This window comes from Lygodium microphyllum, chromosome 12, assembly GCF_053477565.2.
Source record: "Lygodium microphyllum isolate KBCC chromosome 12, Lygodium_microphyllum_v1.1.10, whole genome shotgun sequence".
Classification (NCBI taxonomy): Eukaryota; Viridiplantae; Streptophyta; class Polypodiopsida; order Schizaeales; family Lygodiaceae; genus Lygodium; species Lygodium microphyllum.
The window spans coordinates 110,905,124-110,924,776 of record NC_141146.1 but is presented as its reverse complement, the minus strand read 5'-3'; the positions used below and the strand labels follow the sequence as shown (position 1 = coordinate 110,924,776).

General features: G+C 38.8%; 1 protein-coding gene across 1 annotated transcript; it reads right to left on the bottom strand.

The window, feature by feature from the left end:
- Positions 1-278: 278 nt before the first annotated feature.
- On the bottom strand, positions 279-14,034 carry LOC148028160 (peroxisomal nicotinamide adenine dinucleotide carrier-like). Its single transcript, XM_087689835.1, has 11 exons — positions 13,426-14,034; positions 12,873-12,986; positions 12,717-12,791; positions 12,378-12,508; positions 12,225-12,279; positions 11,931-12,071; positions 3,525-3,593; positions 3,328-3,435; positions 1,953-2,021; positions 1,136-1,187; positions 279-618 (listed from the first exon to the last, which is right to left on the bottom strand). The coding sequence occupies exons 1-11, from the start codon at positions 13,504-13,506 to the stop codon at positions 404-406; spliced, it is 1,110 nt and encodes a 369-aa protein (XP_087545961.1). The 5' UTR covers positions 13,507-14,034; the 3' UTR covers positions 279-403.
- Positions 14,035-19,653: the final 5,619 nt, after the last annotated feature.

The window sequence follows — 19,653 nt, the reverse complement described above, 5'->3', positions numbered from 1 at the left end:
TCCAAGTTATGACCAGAATGCCCACCTAATACCTGAGAAATTCCAGCTCTAGGTTATAACCATTGTGCAGACCTAATACTCTAATAATCTCTGTGTGACTAACGTCTTGCACTTCAATAAGCTCTAGTTTAAGCAGTAAGATAGTAAATTTTTTTGAGCATCCTGCTTACTTGTAATCATTGACTATATGTGAATTACAACACTCACACTGTTAACCACAATTTCTAGTAAAACTCTAATTTCAGAGGATTATTATGGACAAGACAGGTAACTTCAAAGAATGCTGAATCTTTATAAATGCTAGTGGTGTATCTTTCTTTGCCAAAAGAATAAGAGGCAACTCAGAGGTCCTCTATTATTTACAACATTGGGAATTAAGGATCCCTCCATTTCATCACCCTGGTTATTTAACCACAAGTACTTTTTGAGCATTCTGTAACCTTTTGACAATCACTTTATTCTTGTCTACCAACAGTCGGACTGACTTTACCAGCTCTTCTTTGATCATAAACAAAACAGCTGCAGCAAAAACACTCTGCAGAATTTTTGTACCCATTCCTTTGTAGAATCCAGAGACACCTTCAAAGCGGATGACTTTCAATATAGCATCCATTGTACCTGTAAATTGTTCATAACTTGTCATAAATAAGATTGACATAGAAAATATATCAGATGTTAAGCACTTGTCCTGATCTGAATGAATAACTTGAAAATTGCGCAGCATAATCTACTTCATTCCAGCTGAAACAATGAGATTGATAGTGATTTCACATTCCTTACAGTTGAGATCCGTAAACCATGGAGAAAATGAAAACTATTCTAGATACTACTTTTTGTTTGATGTGTATTGATGTTTTATTTCAGACCCAAAACACTAGCAGAACTAAGGCATCACTCAATAAATAAAGTAGGGTCCAAGGAAGGAACTAAGTTTGCTAGGCCAGCCAATTCTTTTGTTGAAGTTTGGTAGACGCTAGGGAAGCTGTCGTGGGGAAAGATCCAAAAACTCCCTGTGCTCATGAAAACTACACCACTGGAAGTGTCCAAAACTAGAACCTATAAAAACCTTGCATGAGAATATATTGGCTTGCATATTTAAAGATAACACTGGTTTGCATTAAGACTGGAATTTTACCAGAGTATTGATGTGATTTATCCCCGTCAATCTGCTTCGCCTGAAGTCTTGACTGTCAAGTCACATAGAATACAATTGTTTGAATAAGGTCAAACCAAATTGTCAACCTTGAGATTGATTCTGAAAAGAAGCCTGGATAAATACAGGTGCCCTAATACACATTTCTATTTTGCACTTTTTGGCAGAACAAGGATCCAATAAATTATACCAACTCCCTTAATGCCGCAATTTTCAGAAACCAAGCTGCATTCATGCACTACTTGTGTATCAATTCACTTATTTACCTGTTCTGACTGTGGACTTGATTGCCATGGTAAATAATTTCTTGACTGATAAGATATTACAAATATTCCAAGTCATAGATACATTTCTGATGGGTGACAAGTAGAGAGACACTGCTAGATTAAAGAAAACAGGATACTGTTTATGCAAAAAAACACCTATTTTATTCTCTGTGTTGTGTTTGTGACATGGATATTTCAAAAAAGTAGAGTTTCTAGGGATGATTCATTAAACCCTAGACAAAAATCGACTCTACAACAGAAAGGACAAGACCTTAAAAGATATGAAGCACACATCCAGTTCGTATCCATCTGTTTCTGAGCTGGACAATACAAGAAACTAGAGTATTTGGGGATGATTCAAATAAACTCTAGAGAAAGTGAACTCTTAACAGAAAAAAAAGCTTGAATATTTTTTGGGAACATATTTGAGCTAAGATGTTTAGATTTCATTTCACAAAGATTTTTCCTTTCCTCTGAAAATAATTGCCACAGGGGGAACATTTCACATGGGTTCACAAGATTCAGTGTGCCACCTTCACTACTAGCAATGGATAGGTTGCAATAGTTGCTCCAAGCTTGGCAATCGCCCCCAGCAGAAATACCTGATTCATAAATGCAATGATTAATAGTATTCAATTTCTCTGACCATAAATCAGTTCCTGTATGTATGTACCATTAAACAGATTAGTGTCATTGAACACACCCTACAAGCAAACTTGTTCTGAATTGCAAAACTAGCAGTGTACAGTTTCACACAACACCAAGAAGCAAGACTCTGAAATTTTTGCTTCAACATGTCACTACTGATGCTAAGTTACTAGTTCTAGTCTATGACATGCCATAGATGCCAAGAAATCCATTTCAAAAGGTTAGAACTCTTTTTACAACTAGGCAGTTCTTAAATATATGAAACACCTAGTTTAAACTTTCAAAAAAGACATACCCAAAAAAAAAGTATTTGAACTTTTGTAATTAGCATTCATCATGGATTCGTTTGACATTGCTAGATGGTAGCATGGATTATCATTAATAATTGGCATCAATATATATATATATATATATATGAGAGAGATGCTGTCCATCTATGCTGATTCTACACTTAAAGTTAATATTGGTCATGAATAATGAACAATGATGTATGTGAATGTGGAGGTTATGTTCAATGTTTGACTTGTACTGTAAAGAATTATGAATCATGATCAATCTGAGTTTTCTACATTACATGAGTTGTTTTCTATATGCATATCGAAGTTTTTTCCATGTCGAATGAAACCCTTTTCTAAAATTCTAAAAACTTGTATGAAACCTGGGTTTCTGAAATCATACCTCCCATTTCAGAAAACGTTACAAGGCCTACAACAAGAATCAACATGGCATGAATCTACATCCAACAGAAAGTCGCAGGAACTGGAGTGCAAAATGACAGATCAAGTCCATGTTATAGTTCCAAAGTGTTGATGCGATAGTCAAATGGCATATATTGCTCTTACTAGTCCCTTAAAAGTACCAACCTACACATTTTGTACACCCTTGTTCTCTCTCATCTACATTTCTTTTCTCATCATGTGTAGTTTTTAAGCCCACCGGCACAATTTCTACCCTTTGATATTTCACATCCTTGTTCACACGACATTCCTGTGCCGCTCCAATTCAGTGGGGATAGGGGGGAAGAGGGTAGGTTTTCAAATGATGTATACACTTGGTCACTAGAGATAACACCTGCAACACCTAAGGAATAGTATAATTGTGTATGACAAGATGAAGAAGCACAGCAAGGGCAATGTGAGATTACCAATTGAACAAACATCAAACACAATCACAAAAGATGCACTTACCAAAACAACACACTCAAGTCATGATTAAAGACGTGTAATAGTACACACTTGTCCATACTAACTAGAAAGATACCTCCAAAGCACTGGCATCTGTTGAACCTTGCTTTCTTGTAGCACGCTTCAACCTCAACTGCTTTAGCATAGTCTCATATAGCATAAACTGTATCGAGGGGTTACTTACCTGAAATCAGACCATGTCTTTCGAGTTATATGAGGTTAGGCAAGTGCCTTTTCCTTCAGATACTATCGAGTTTGATCAACAGAACTCACCATTATTAAGGTCGGAAAGACACCTTTCCAAAACCCCAAAAGACCTGCTTCAGTGTAAAGATCTTGCACCTGAACAAAAACACAAAGGAAAATAAAACAACAAGTCTGCAAATCAAGACAAGAAAGTGGAAACTTTTGTAGAAGCCAGCTTTCAAATCCCAAAATATTTTCTGACCACACAGCACATGAAGCATCAATGAGACACGATCCATCAATATGAAACATGATCCATTAATAGCCTTTCTTTTGTGATGGATTCCTTTAAGAACAAGCCTGTCAAGTAATAGTTGTAGCAGTAAGGGCACAGTAGGAAGTTGATGGATCTCCCCCTTAAGAGAAACAAATCTATTGTTCTAAGTCCCTGACCTCAAAACCACAAGAAAATTTTAACCCTAAGTGGCATCAACAAGCAAATACTAGAGCTTCCATGCTCGGATTGATACGTTAGACACATCTTTGTGACTTATCTGATGGTATTTGCATAGTCTGTATACTTGCTTGCAGCATATGGATGGATTTCGACAATACCCTAGAGGATCAGGTTAGGATTGTCAGAAATGGTGCAGCAATGGAAGCATAGACAAGTGCTGAAATAAACTACTGAACACAAGACAAAAGAGAAAGAAAATAGAAGAACACTGCAAAAGAAGAGAGCTCAAAGATGTGCTCAATAAATGGAATCCATGTACCAAACGCGAGAATGACGCATACAACAGTGAGTCAATGGTTCCTCTCTCCAACAAGAAGACCACCTAAAGATTGATGATGACTCGAGAAGAGGGGGAACCCTTGAATAAATAGGACAAAAATATGGGATCGATAAATTCTAGTCCACCAACATTAGCCGACCGGCAGCAATAAATGCTAATTTGCATGGAAAATGCCCACAAAAAATGCCTAAAATATAGACTAAAATGCCCAATCCATCTAGCATGCACAGACTCACACATGAGCTAACAAACACTCTACTAACACCCTCTCTTAGATCATGGGTGATCTGATACAATACAATGATACAATGATACAATGATAATTACTCATCGCAGTCCATACAACATAAAACCACCAAAGTAGAACCATGGATACTATCACAAGACTGTGACAACTATTACCTTTTTGTTGATTTCTTTATTACATATTTTATTTGGTTTTTCTTTTTGGAAGGATCCCTCTTGAAATCTAAATGCCTGAGTTGCATGGCCGATATGTGAAACGGACAAGAATGTCCAGTGAGTCAACACTGGACAGTTAAGGTCCAGTACAAGTCTAGAAGAGACTGATGGCACTGTAGATTTACAAGCCTGGAAGAGACTTGTGAAAGTGTATATGGACAAAAGAGTTGAAAAAAAAAAACTAGCCTGAAAGAGACTAGTTCAAAGTGAAGATGGACAAATCTACAAGAGATTAGTCCATGTGGGGTCATTAGTGGAAATTCACTTTCAATTGAGCTACATTACAAATTTGGATGTAACCATAGTCTGCAAAGATGGTCAAAAGACTAGGGGGATGCAATGGAAGCAACTCCTAAAATTTAGGGAGTTACTATTTTTGGACCCCAGAATCTGTTCGCGTCATTATCTTCGTTTTTGTACGAGGATTAATCCTCTAGTCTATGCCGAGGTCAAATTTTGAACCGAGGATGGAGAATTTTAGACCGAAAGGTTTAAACAGGAAAATTGTTAAATGTATGCCATGTGTCACAATTTGGGCATAAATTCCCAAAAGAGCGAGAGAGGGCAACACAAAAACGAGTTTCAATGCATGGGGGGACTCATTTTGTGAAAGGGAGATGGATAGCTGCAGATGGAGAGCTCTTGAGAGCTGGTCTACCCTATCTATGATGCACAGAGGGCTGAGCTTGCTTCCTACTCCCTCTTTCTCTCCCTGACAGTATGATTATCCTGTAGAATCAAGGGCCTTTCTTTTGATTCAGGTACAGCTGTGTGGAATATGCTGTTTTTGCATGAGGCAAGAGCCTCTTTTCTCCAGGAACAGGAGCAATTGTTTGCTGCCCACAAGCAAGGACAGGTGAGGGTGGTAACCTCACCAAGCAAGTGTCTAAATCTGCACTAAATCAGTACAGATTTTGGACTGTTCAGAGGGTATTTTAGAGCCCAATTGATGTTAGAATCAAGGGGCACTTGGCCCAAATGATGCAGAACAGTTCAGGGATCAATATGAGCTGAAAACAAGTTTCAGAACAGGTCTGAATCAATAATTACAGTGGGCTGAACAGTACAGGGAACAGTATGAGTTGAAAACAAGTCTCAGAACAGGTCTGAACCAGTAATTACAGCAGACTGAAATGGTCAAATCTGCACTCCAACCAGAAGTTTCAGACTTGGGCAGAGTTTCCCCTCCTGGTCAACTTGATTTGGGTCAGTAATTGTACTATTATGCTGTCAAATTTCACCCAGAATAGGTGAAAGACGGCCCATTGTACTTTCTCTTTTTAAAAATATAAAAAATACCACAAGGGGCACCTAACTTAAGGGCCAACAGGGTGTCTGTGTGGCAACAGGAGCATTTTAGCTTCCTGTTTTTTTTCTTCTTGATTCTGTGTCTTTAAGTTTAGGTAAAGTGGACGACTGTTAAATTGGGTGAAAGCATTTATGCATTTTGGTTATACACTACCGCCCTTTCCAGTGAACAGGCCGGTTACAGATACCCAAGTAGTGGGTAATCAAGCCACCACCAAGGTGCCTTGGAGAAAACCTGATGTCAATGTCGATCGTACCAACTCTGGAAAATAGAGAAGGTCATGATAGATCTCTGAATCCATCAACTATGTCTCGCAATAGCATACAAGACCATCCTGTCAAAAATGCCTTTGAACATATGTAACCATGGATTCCTTGCATTTGGCCGAGACCGCCAAAGTGTCCCCTCGTGAGAGCTCAAACCAGGAGCCAATCCCACTCTCTGCCAAATAGAGACCCATCATGAACCTAGACATCAATCCCAACTCCAAGGTTTAAACCTTACAAACTTCAGTCAATGCATCAAGGACATCCCTCTCTAGAACCTGTACACCGGTATACTTGTATAGATAAGGCCTGTTGACCCCATCTCACCACTCTCTCACACTAGCTCTTTAGCATTGGAGATTCGTGAGAGAGAACCATATCACCTGGACTAGAAAGCAACAAAGGGTCAATCAAACCCTTTCCTCGGTATGAAGTGAATCCCTTCCACACCTTGAACTTCTCCTTGGTCCAAAAATCGGAGTCGAAGTCTACAAAAGAGGATGACTCATGAAAGGAGTCCACATCCCGCTTCTTCTTCTTCTTTTTCTTCTTCTTCTATGAGACTGTTGACTCCTTGCAATCCTTTTGCAAGTGTCCCTTCTTATAAAAATGATAACATTGAGCCTTCAACTTCTTCTTATCACCCCTCTTGAAAGTTGTAAAGGCCTCATTGGAACCTTCATAATGAGACAAAAGCCTCCCCGACAAACGCAAAGATACCTCATGCTCGAGCAACATGGAGGTCATATATGGAAAGCTCGTGATGTAGAGAATGTTTGCGCCTGTGAAGCATTAGCCACTCCATCAAACTCTGAGGGAATCTTGTAGAGTACAATTCCCACTAGATGTGTCTCTAGGAGAGCAAATTGCATGTGGCGAAGTTGATCATGTACCTGTGTAACATGAAGCAAAAAGGATTGAAAGGTGTCTTCCAACTCAAACTTCATCTACTGAAGTTGCCCATAAAGGGTCACATCATGCACGGAAAAAGACACCTCATACAATATTTGAAGCCTCAACCATGTTTCTCGAGATGTCCTATAAGAGGTAACCGTTGTTAGAACTTCTCTAGAAGTATATCAAAGCAATGCAAAATACACACATGCATCATATGAATCCCATATAAGCACAACTTCCTCATGGTTGTCCTCATCAAAATCTTCAAGAAAAAAAGGACATTGAGACCGAGGAATAGCTCCACATACAATGTACCAAATCCGCTTTCGCACAAACCAAGCTTTCATCACAACACTCCATGTAAGATAGTCAAGTCCATGTAACTTATCAACTGTAGAAGTGCACGAAGGAGCCATCCAAGAGAAGAAGAGAAAATAGAGGATAGAAGGTATAGAGAGAGAGAGAGAATACAATAAAACCAACAACAAAGACTTCACAAAATGAGAGTTTACATACAATGTAACCAAAAACTTGATCAAAAATGAAAGCCGACTGCTGCAAAATGACGAAAAAACTGTCAAAAACTACCAAAATCAGCAAAAACGGCCTGTATAAATAGTCGCCCTTGGTTAGGGGTAGAAAATAAAAAACGCAAGCTGGTTGAGTATTAAATACAACAAACTAATGATTGCAAGCTAAATCCAAGAGCAGGTTGAAAACGCAAGTGGTTGGTTTGGAAAACACAGGCCCAATCAATAGGGAAAAGAAATACCTAAAATCAACAAAAAAATCACAGCAAAAACCTAGATCATGCAATCTAACACCATGTCAAAAGTGGTGCAGCAATGGAAGTATAGACAAGTACTAAAATAAATTGTTGAACACAAGACAAAAGAAAAAGAAAACAAAAGAACACTGCAAAAGAGAAATCAAAGATGTGCTCAAGAAATGAAATCCATATACCAAACACGAGGATCGCACGTACAACAATGAGTTACTCATTGGTTGCATGGGCACAGGCATTAGCTCCTCTCTCCAATAGAAAGACCACCTAAAGAATGATGACTCAAGATGAGAAGGAGCCCTTAAATAAAGGGGACAATAATATGAAACTAAATGTTGGTCGACCAGCATTAATGTTGAACTTGCAACAATAAATGCCAATCTACATGAAAAATGCTCACAAAAAAATGCCTAAAATACAAACTAAATTGCCCAACCAATCTAGCATACACAAACTTATACGTGAGCTAACAAATACTCTGCTAACAAGGATCCCGAGAATGGTATGGAGAATTGGATATTGGCTGACTGCAGTATATCCAAGGAGTACTTTGGATATTATTGCTATAGCACCTATATCAAAGCCAAGTTATGTATGATGCTAAAGAGTAAACCCTTAATCTACATTGTGTATTCACACATGCATTTATATAAGAGCCTTGACACTTTCATTCTGTGGTCTTCAAGATTGGACATTGTGAAACCAACCATCCTTTTGTGGAGGCGTTGTATGTGTTGACCCGTGCAATGTTGTAGCCAATGCGTTAAGTATCCTACCTGGAGAGTACATTCACAAGAATGAAACTCAAAGGAATTAACAAGGGCTCGCAAAAGCCGTGGAGAATGCTGTTTAATCCAATGCAACGCGAAGAAACTTACCAAGACTTGACATACTACAAATCCTTTTGAAAAAAAGGAGTGCCTTTGGAAAGGTGGATACAGGTGGTACATGGCTATTGTCAACTCGTGCCATAAGGTGTTGAATTAAGTCCCACAATGAGCGCAACCCTCATGTTTAGTTGCCATTACTCAAATAGAAACCCTAAACAAACTATTGGTGATAAGTTGGAAAAAGGTGGGGATGATGTAGAGTCAACATGCACCTCACGCTTTGGGTGACACATGCTACAATGGATGGGACAAAGAGTCAACATGCACCTCACGCTTTGGGTGACACATGCTACAATGGATGGGACAAAGGGTCACGACCCCATGAGGGCAAGCTAACCTTAAAAACTCAACCTTGGTTTCAATTGTAGGCTGCAACTCGCATGCATGAAGCTGAAATCGCTAGTAATCATCGATCAACCATACGACGATGAATCCATTACTGAGCCTTATACACACAACCCGTCACACTATGGGAGCTAGACATACTCAAAGCCGTTACCTCAACCGCAAGAAGGGGGATGCTGAGAGCAAGGCTAACAATTAGAGTGAGGTCGTAACAAGGTAGTTGTATTGGAAGGTGCAACTGGATCACCTCCTTAAGCACCAAATGCAACGCACTAAATTTTGCCTATGCCCAACATTATGTCCACCTTGCCTAAGGCAACAAATACCTAAACATGAGAAAAACAAACTATCAAGTAATAAATACAAGGAAAAACTTCCGCTAATAGAATAAATTAATTAATTAAACAAATACACCATAAAAGCTTTTAATGTATTTATTTGACTCAAACTAAGACTCACTAGAAAGAGATGATTGAACAAGATACATGCGACTCCTAAAAAGTGAAGCCACACCTCACATATCACCACTAGAGAACGTCTTTATCCTCCATGGATCATCATTAGAAAGTGCTTGTCAAGAAAACACTTGGCCAAGATCCAAAGCATCAAAAAAGTCAAGTTTAATACTCATGAGAGCTCATCATCTTTTCATCCATCAATATTCTCCCATTGAAAGGCTATCCTCTTCACATCAATAACAAATAAAGCCATTGATAACAACTCTAATCTTGTGATAGCCCAAGGCAAAGCACAACTTAATGGCCTCTATTTGATGTCTCATTTTTATTTGAACCAATCGCCATTGAAGACTCCAAGTTTCAAATCATTGAGAATCTTCCATGCTTAAAACCATCAAAAGATATCTACCTAGTCTATTAGTTGAAAAAATAGCATCACACTCCATTCCCTCACCATTGCACACATAAAGTTACGAGGCCATCATTCCAACCACTTGGTCAAGTTTTGCTGCCCCCACTATTGGCCACACTTTTTTTCTATAACTTGAAGCCTCCACTAATATTCTATTGTCAAGAGGACTACATTTTATCCCCTCCACTTTTCTATAAAGAGATGGTATGACAAATATAGAAAATGTAAAGTGCACAATAAAAAGAATACAATTTATAAAATATTTAAAAATAATCTATGAATGAAAATGAAGATGATATAATAAAGAGGCCTTGAGAATCAATGCAAAAATGTTTAAAGATGTCAAAATGTGTTATACTCCAACTAGATCCTAAAACATAGCAATAATCCAATGATATCTAAATGAGATACCAACTGTGTAACCAACTTTCAATTAGTAAAATACAAGCCTAACTAAAAGCACATTGATGTTCAACAGTCCATGATTGCTCCATACAATAGATGACTAGCAAGATGGCCTACTAAGCTAAGAAATGAAGATATGTACAATCATATGAACCTACTATCAACAAATACAAGCGTTGGAGGATGAAGGCAATAACTCCCTAACGATGTCTAATTGATGGACAACCAATATAAATAATAAAAGCAAATGTGGCTAATGTTGAAACAATCTAGAGTAAGCCACCTAAGTGAAGATGGCTTTTGGACACCTAGGCTACCTATAGACAAGGTGAATGGACCAATATGAAGCCTCTAGATCAAGTCACATGTGTGAGAAGATGCTATAGATGACAAATCAACACACAATGAAGGCTCCATAAACTAGTGAGATCCTCCAAAAGGCATGTGGACAATAGTATGAGAAAAACCTCTAAAGACTAGCTAGTGTAAAATGAGACTGAGGATGCACTAACACAAGACTTCTACTTATAGAGGATTATTGGCACACATTTGTCCTATGGTTAAAAATAAGCCATTTATTTTTTATAATTTTGCATTAATAGTTTTATAAGGTTCTCTTAAGGATATTAAATGAAATAGATTAGATGTTAATTCACAAACCCTAATAATAGCAATGCCATCCTTCATCAACTCAAGAAATGTAGCCATCTTCTCTCCACCTCCTACAAGCATGCCACCCATCTCTACATCTGAGACTCAAACAAATGCAATCATCTTGAGCCGCTCCAACATCACTACCTCCTTGGCTCTTCTCAACCCTAATCCTAGAGATGCGCAAATGTGAGATCATCGTATCCTATTCATCAATATTTTACTTATGCTCTATGTTTCAACATTTATTCACTATTATCTTTGCCATACACTGTTGTCTTCACTACAAATCCTATTGTTTCCTCACACCACAATCCAACTATAACAATCAACTCCATGCATATCCATTGCCCACAAGAATGGTTATTCTCAATCAACTAACAACCACCTTAATAGTCTAAGTACCCATCTGGCACTATGATCATCCTAGATAAATGCATAGCCTCTTTATAGACCCAAAACAAATGTAAAGAGTCATCTCCAAAGTGAGACTCATCCAAACACATTGTCGTGTGCATAAGGTAACTCTCCAACTTAAGCAAATAGTGAAGTTCTTTCTAACAACTCAAGCTCCTCCCAATTTGATATATGATACAAAAGTTTGAGCCTTACTATTAGTGTCTTTCAATATCAAACTATGTTTTCTGATATGTATGGAAAGTGTTATGTTTCAAGATATTTTTGAGACACCTTCAAGCACAATTTAGAAGTACAAATTCAATTTGAATCAATGTTCTAGCAAATACATACAAAAGTTAACTTGGTCTAAATAGCTTACACAACAAGGAAGCTTAAAAACTTAAAAGATGGTACTTACAGCTGCACAAGTGCCATAAGGTCGATTTGCACAAGTAATGCTTGATATTGAAGGCTGAGATGGTATTATAACTACACTGCCAATTGCCTCCTCAAATTCAGCTTTGGGTTTAGGCAATTTCCTTTGTGCTTGTGAGTGAGTCTAGTGAGACAACCAAAAAATATATATAAAGGCAAAAACATGAACCTCTCTCTCTCTCTCTCTCTCTCTCTCTCTCTCTCTCTCTCTAAAACACAATTAAGCAACACCACCAAATTTGCAAACATTTAAATTAAAAAAGATCACTAACTGTACCTGCATGCGTGTAACCACCACCCATATGGGGTTTGTCAACAATACATTAATACACCTGCAAATTTTTGCACACAGCATAGAAAATCCTTGAATACCACCATCTAAATCCAACATAAAATCAAGAAATACGAGAATGAGAACATATTGACCAACCCTGCAAGCGCAGCAACAATCAATGAGGAAAATATTCCAACTGTTCCATCACTAGTGCCGGCCTTCTTTCTTCTTTTTGCAATTGCTTCAGCTTCATCCTTGAATAATTGATAGAAATAGTAATAAACCCCCTAAAAATAATATTGAAGCAAGCAATCAATGAATAAATGCTTGATTAAGGCAGTTAGACCGTCTAGTCACTCACTATCCTCGGCTTGGCAAATCAAATTGCACAGCTAACTCTAGACACAATAAGGCCCCCCGGGAACAAAGAACAAGCATCTGTGAAAAGAGTGAGAGAACATAACAAAGAAGTTAAAATGAACCACACTACAACACCTGTGATGCAGCTGTCCCCACCAAAGATGGTGTTAAGCCCCTGAAAAGCCCTTCCCAACCTTCTTCAGCAACCACCTGTAGCAGAAACATTTACCCAAATACCTAATATTAGCATGCATGAGCATGCATTGATCGAATCAACAAACAAAAACTCACCTTGTACAGCTCTTGAAATGTACTAAGCGGCTTTTCTTTGAGCGAACTTCCATCATCTATGGCTGCTGCACTTGTGCTTTTGTCCTTTCTTTCAGTCTGCTGTCGAGTGTTAACCTATGACAATAAGGATTAGGACAGTTTGCGGTCATCATTTTTTACATTATTGATGTAATTGTTGAACAATAAAAAAAGGGTGCATTTCTCCTTTGAATCTTGTTGTCATGCATCCTTTGATACTGTTCAGGTTAAATGAATTGGTTTACAAATAACCACAGCATCATGCAGTACGATAATCAACAGCATCATAAAGCATGATATAATCAACAGCCATTGATTATAAAAATGCATACTCTAGAGAAGTAACAAAATGATTGTTCCGAACAATAGGAAGGGAACTTCCTCCTATGCTTGAGACAAAAAAAAAAAGAAAAAGCACACTTTATTGTACTGAACGTTAGGAAGGGAGCTTCCCTCTATGCTTGAGATCCGAAAGACTTTTTTTTTCCCTTGCAAAATCCTGATCGGAGACTAAAAGCCAGTCCAAGTGACTTACTGCCTGGAGGGGGTAAGTCAAAAGCTGAGCAATAATGCCACCTCCAGCTCCCGCTAGGCCATTAACAAGAGCTTCAGACATGCTGCTACTCCCTGATTGCGATCGATCGCAAAAAAAAGGGGGGATGTTTGCAGCTGCAGTCTTATTCTTCTTCTTCTCCGTCCAAGCGCTTGCAGGAAGGAGATGAGTCTGCCTACATGAAGCAGAATACCGAAAAGAGTCCACTGGGTATGCCGGATCGGCCTTAGAAGGCTGAATCGGCACAATAGGAGTTCGAGTTGTAAGAGGTTTTTTTGGCGCCTCTGTGCTTTTTGTTTGTGTGTGTGTGTGTGTGTGTGTGGGTGTGTATACCGGCCTCCTGCTTCCGAGAAAAGGGAAGGGTAGGTGCGGTTAGTTAGAATTTGGGGCTGTTTCGACAAACCCCTTCTACGTTCTCTCTCTGCGTTTTATGACTGGATCCACACAACTGTTATAAATTGTGTACCGTATACCGTGCAGCCTGCAGGTTTTTCACAGGAGAGAGAAAACAAGACACATGCTGAATAACTCTGTCGCTGTTTTTGATGATGCGATTGAATATCCCGCGCTTAATTCTCTCCGGAGTCCCGAGCCCAACGCCAATTTTGGCTTCCCCCCAATTGGTCTTTTATGCCTGGCTTCCCTGCAACTAAGCGTGTGTTCTCGTGCAAAGAATTGAAGTCTCCCGTGAAACTCCAATGCCCAAATAGTGCTCGAAATAAATATTTTTCCAAAGATATTGAAGGAAAATTTCACTATAATCTTCCAAGATTTATAGGTTTTCTCACCTTCAAAGTTTATTTTTAAAGGTAAATTTCAAAGTTTAAAGGTGGGATTACACTACACTTGGGTGCACTGTGCCCCAAGTACTCTCATCAGTGCACAATACTTTTTAAGAGCATTAATTTCCCCAATTTCTCAAACTTCCTCAGCATCATGAGCTACTTGCAACAGAACTGCCCTCGTGTATGTATTGTAATGCCCCCCAAAAAAGGCTCGGACCCCTTGCAAGCACTTGTCATTTTGGTGCTACTTTTGGGAATAAGATAGGGTGAAGGAGCTAAAATGGAGAATGGCCCCCAATAATGGTACATGTATAGTGTGCTAGTAGACCCAATGATAAAATATTTCAACCCAATCATTGCATACCAATGGATGAGGGTGAGTTGGTATAAGGCAATATGGATGGACAATTACATGGTCAATTTTTTTACATGCCATTTTCAATGGGGAGACAATTTGCCTTGCTAACTATAAACAAATGCTTTTTTTGGGGGGTAGGTGGAAGGGTGGGTGTGTTGAGAATGAGCTACAACTAGTTAATTATATTGCAACTTGCCCCTTTACTCTAGAATTCCACAATAAGTGACTAAAACTTCTTATGATTGGCATAAACATGCACCACCAAATTGAGTATCATGGCTCAAAGATAATGCACTCGAACACACTTGCACACATGCATAACATGATATGGATGATCGTTCTCTTCCAAAGAAATAAATGATTTATTATCACATATGTGAAGCTCTCTCTCTCTCTCTCTCTCTCTCTCTCTCTCTCTCTCTCTCTCTCTCTCTCTCTCTCTCTCTCTCTCTCTACCATAGATGTTTACCTTTGCAAAAACTAACGATTTCTCTATACAAGACATCATGGTAGTATTAATTAGACATCATGTTAGTATTAATTCGATGTCATGGCATGAAACATTAGGGTATCACATGGTGAGGATTGTGAGGAGTGGCAGTATTGATCAAATAATAGGTAGAGAATCAAGTACGCATCATGCCACATGACTAGTCATAACACTCCATACGTGTGGATCAAGCCTCATCACACAAGATCAAACGCTATATGTCATGAAGTGCATTTGGACATGTTTTTTTGAGTAATATTTCATAAATACTTGGTGCTACACTAGCCTAGGTATAAATGGATGTAAGAGACTATTTTTCATTTTCATCATAGCATAATTCAAGGGTAGAGGGACGACAAATTTAGTAGCATGTCACTCATTTTGAGTCAATCTTAGCAATCATTTTGACAAAAGGAGGTTTGCTAAACTTGTGGCAAAAGCTTTAGTCACTACTACTTTTAAAACAATCTTCTTCTCTCCAACTTCTTTTTCAAGCTTCCATGGAGACTTTACCCTTCTATCTCATCATTCATCACTCCTAGTCACAAATGGTTTGTAGTGGAATAGTCTAGCCATCATCTACAAAAGACTGATCACCATTTTGTGGAGTATTGTGACCAAGCCTTTACATCATGACTACTAGTAGAATTTGTCTTGATTTTATGGTCCTCCCACTTAAAGGCGAATCTGCCCCAGTGAGAGAGAGAAATAGAAAAGACAGTACATCATGTACACATGTATAATAGGATGAGGGAAAAGACGTCATCTCATCCAATGCCCATCAATCTCCTGAGGAAGGCAAAGCGCTCAGTAGTGAGGCTCTTCGTGAGCAAGTCTGCAGGATTCTGCTCAATCGGAATCTTGACAAGGTCAATAGACCTGTCCTCAATGACCTTGCAAATGAAGTGATACCTCACCTCAATATGTTTCGTCTTCACATGGAAGACTGGATTCTTGGCCAACTAAATGGCAGTCATAGAATCCGAATGCAGTGTAGGCATAGCATATGTCATACCAAGGTCTGCAATCAAACGACCTAACCAAATAGCCTCTTTGCAAGCCTTTATGGCTGCAATATACTCGGCTTTTGTAGTAGAAAGGACCATACACTTCTGTGCCCTGGACATCCAAGAGATAGCCCCTTCAGCATAGGTAAACACATAGCCAGAAGTGGACTTCCTACTATTTGCATGTCCTGCATAATCAGAGTCAGTGTACCCCATGACTCCTATATCCTGGCTGCCATAACAAAGACACATATCTGTTGTGCCCTTCAGGTACCTCATGATACCCTTCACGGCATCCCAATGTTTCTTGCCAGGTGTAGCCATGTAACATGCCACAACCCCAACTGCAAAAGCTATATCTAAATGGGTGGCTATCTGTCATACATAAGACCGCCCACGGCTGATACATAGGGAATCTTAGCCATCTCGGCCCTCTGCTCATCTGTCTATGGACAATCAACCTATGAAACCTTCACATGAGAAGGTAATGGACAGCCAATAGGCTTAACATCCTGCATGCGGAAGTGCTCAAGGACTTTATGTACGTACTCCCTCTGTGATAGATAGAGGAGTCCCTGAGATCTATCGTGCGTGATGTGCATACCAAGTATATGAGAGGCATGTCCCAGATCTTTCATCTCAAAGCTCTCCTTGAGCTAAGCCTTAAGAGCATCGAGCTCCTCATGAGCTATCCCTGCTAAAAGCATGTCATCCACATAGAGTACCAAAATTAGTAAAGAACCGTCACGTGCTTTCTTCGTGTACAAGCACAGATTCATAGCACTGCGACTGTAGCCCTGTGACTGCATGAATGCATCAAACTTATGGTACCATTCCCTAGGTGCCCACTTTAAGCCATATAGACTCTTCTTTAGCTTGCACACTAGGTGTTCCCTGCCAGGGTCTGCAAAGCCCTTAGGGTGCTCCATGTAAATCTCATCATGCAAGTCCCTATGTCGAAAAGCCGTCTTGACATCCATCTGGTACAAGTCTAGGTCAAGTTGTGCAACCAAGGCCAAGACTAAGCGTAGGGTAGTCATCTTGACCATAGGAGAAAAGACTTCATTAAAGTCAACACCATGCTCCTGCTTAAAACCCTTAGCAACCAGTTGAGCCTTGTATGCCAGCTTGGGGTATCCAGGGGTACTTTTCAGCTTGTATACCCACTTTCATGGCAAAGCCTTCTTACCTTGAGGCAAGGAAACTAAATCCCAAGTCTGATTCTTATGTAATGAGTCAAGCTCAGACTGCATAGCCCTCGCCCAAGAGTGACAATCACCTCGGCGCATAGTCTCATCATAAGTGAGAAGCTCTCTTGCATTTGTAACCAATACATAATTGGTGCACAGATCGGATGTTGTATGCTCGCGTAGTGAGCGCCGGAAGGTCCCCAAGAACAAAAGAACTCTACTTTTTGCACAAAACTCAAGGTAGAAAGCATGCACGACATAAACAAGAGACCAATTGGGTGCAATCTCTCCCCATGCCTTGTGTGAGCACTCCACAAAGCATGTATTTTATGTATTAATCATCTTCAAGCTCAAATAATAGCCCAAATTATAAAATAGCACGCTTTTGGCTTTTGAGTTTGCTTTAGCACAAAATAGAAATAAAGCTAATGGGCGAGCGCCCAAAGAGTCAGGCACACCCAATACAATGTCCAAATACAAATATCATAATCGTGTGCCCATGCGCATACAAAATAATAAATAAATATCCAACGCCTTAATAAATAGGCACATCAATTGTAAGCAGTGGCTATCTCTACACATCAATTGAAGCATTCACAATCGTTAGTAAGATAATACAATTAAATATCCAACGCCTTAATAAATATCCAATGCTTTTCTCCGCCACTACTGCTATCTCTACACATCAATTGAAGCATTCACAATCGTTAGTAAGATAATACAATTAAACCAACAAAAGTGAATACCTAGCAGCCTTCAGCTACATAAATAAATCAACTGGTTAAAAATCAATCTTAACCTTAATTTATCACGAGTGCGCACTCTAAACTCATAAACGTTTATTAATTTAATATGTATTTTGCGGAATCACCCGCTATGGAATCACCCATGTACACATTGAATTAATGAAACGCCCGAAAAGGATAGGTGTCCCCATCAACTTCTCGCACAAAGAATCCACTTTGTGTATGAGCCCCGGTCAACAAAGTTTACGGAATCCACCGTAAAACCTCACGGAATCCACCGTGGCACGAAATCCACCGTGAAATATGCCTCCTGACATAATACCCCCGGGGTGGGATAGCAATTGTCCTCAATTGCTATTAGCTCAATGTGGAGCTAACAGAGTGGGGAAATCATTTAAGTCTCTAGCGTGCATTCATTGGGCCTCTTCAACAGGATGGTTTTTAAACTTGACCAAATATCTAGAATATCTACGGCCAGTTCTAGTGGTCATAAAGTCAGTATCTATGATAGCTTCAGGCTCAAGGATTTCAGTCTCTTCATCTAACAAAGGTGGGTTTTCATAAATAGGATGTACAGGTAATTGGCCTCTAAAGGGTCGTAATAAACTAATGTGAAAGGTGTTGTGAATTTTCCAATGTGGTGGTAATTCTAACTTAAATACATTATCATTGATTTTATGAATGATCTTGAATGGTCCATAGAATCTAGGTGCTAATTTCACAACTGGGTGTTTATCTACACTTTGTAATCTATGTTTTTCTATTATTAACCAAACATAGTCATCAACTTTGAAATTCATGGCCTGTCTTTTCTTATTGGCTTGTTTTGTATATGATTGCTGGGCTTTGGCAATCATGTCTTTAACCTCATAAAAAATAGTAGCGTGCATGTTAGCAATATCATTAGCACTCTGAATTCTATTTGATAAAGATGCAAGAGGTGTAGACAATCTATAACCATAAATCACTTCAAACGGTGCTTTCTTTGTGGCTATGTGTGGTGTATTGTTATATGCAAACTGCAGTAAATGTAAATGTGTATCCCATGTCTGTGGTTTAGAAATAGTGTAAGCACATAAAAGATCTAAAATAGTACTGTTAGTGGCTTCTGTTTGACCATTAGTTTCATGATGAAATGCAGATGAAAAATCAATCTTTGTTCCTAGGTTAGCAAACAAAGTAATCCAAAAGCTATTACAAAATCTAGAATCACGGTCAGAAATAATAACTTTTGGTAATCCATGATTAGTGAAAACAATTTTCAAAAACAATTGTGTTGCCTGAGATGCTGTTAAAGTTTTCTTGCATGGAATGAAATATGCTTGTTTATTAAACCTGTCTACAATAGTCCAAATCATATCATGGTTAGCTTTAGTATTAGGTAAACCAGTAATAAAGTCCATAGAAATATGTTCCCATGGTCTTGATGGAATAGATAAAGGCATTAGTAAACCATACTGTTTACCATGATGTCTCTTAACTCTTTGACAAACCAAACATTCAGAAACAAAGTTAGATACATCAGTGTCCATATGTGGCCAATAAAAATCTTCAGTCAATGTACGTAAAGTAGATATAATACCTCTATGACCTTGATATGGAGGACAATGAATTTTATTCAAAACAAAAGATCT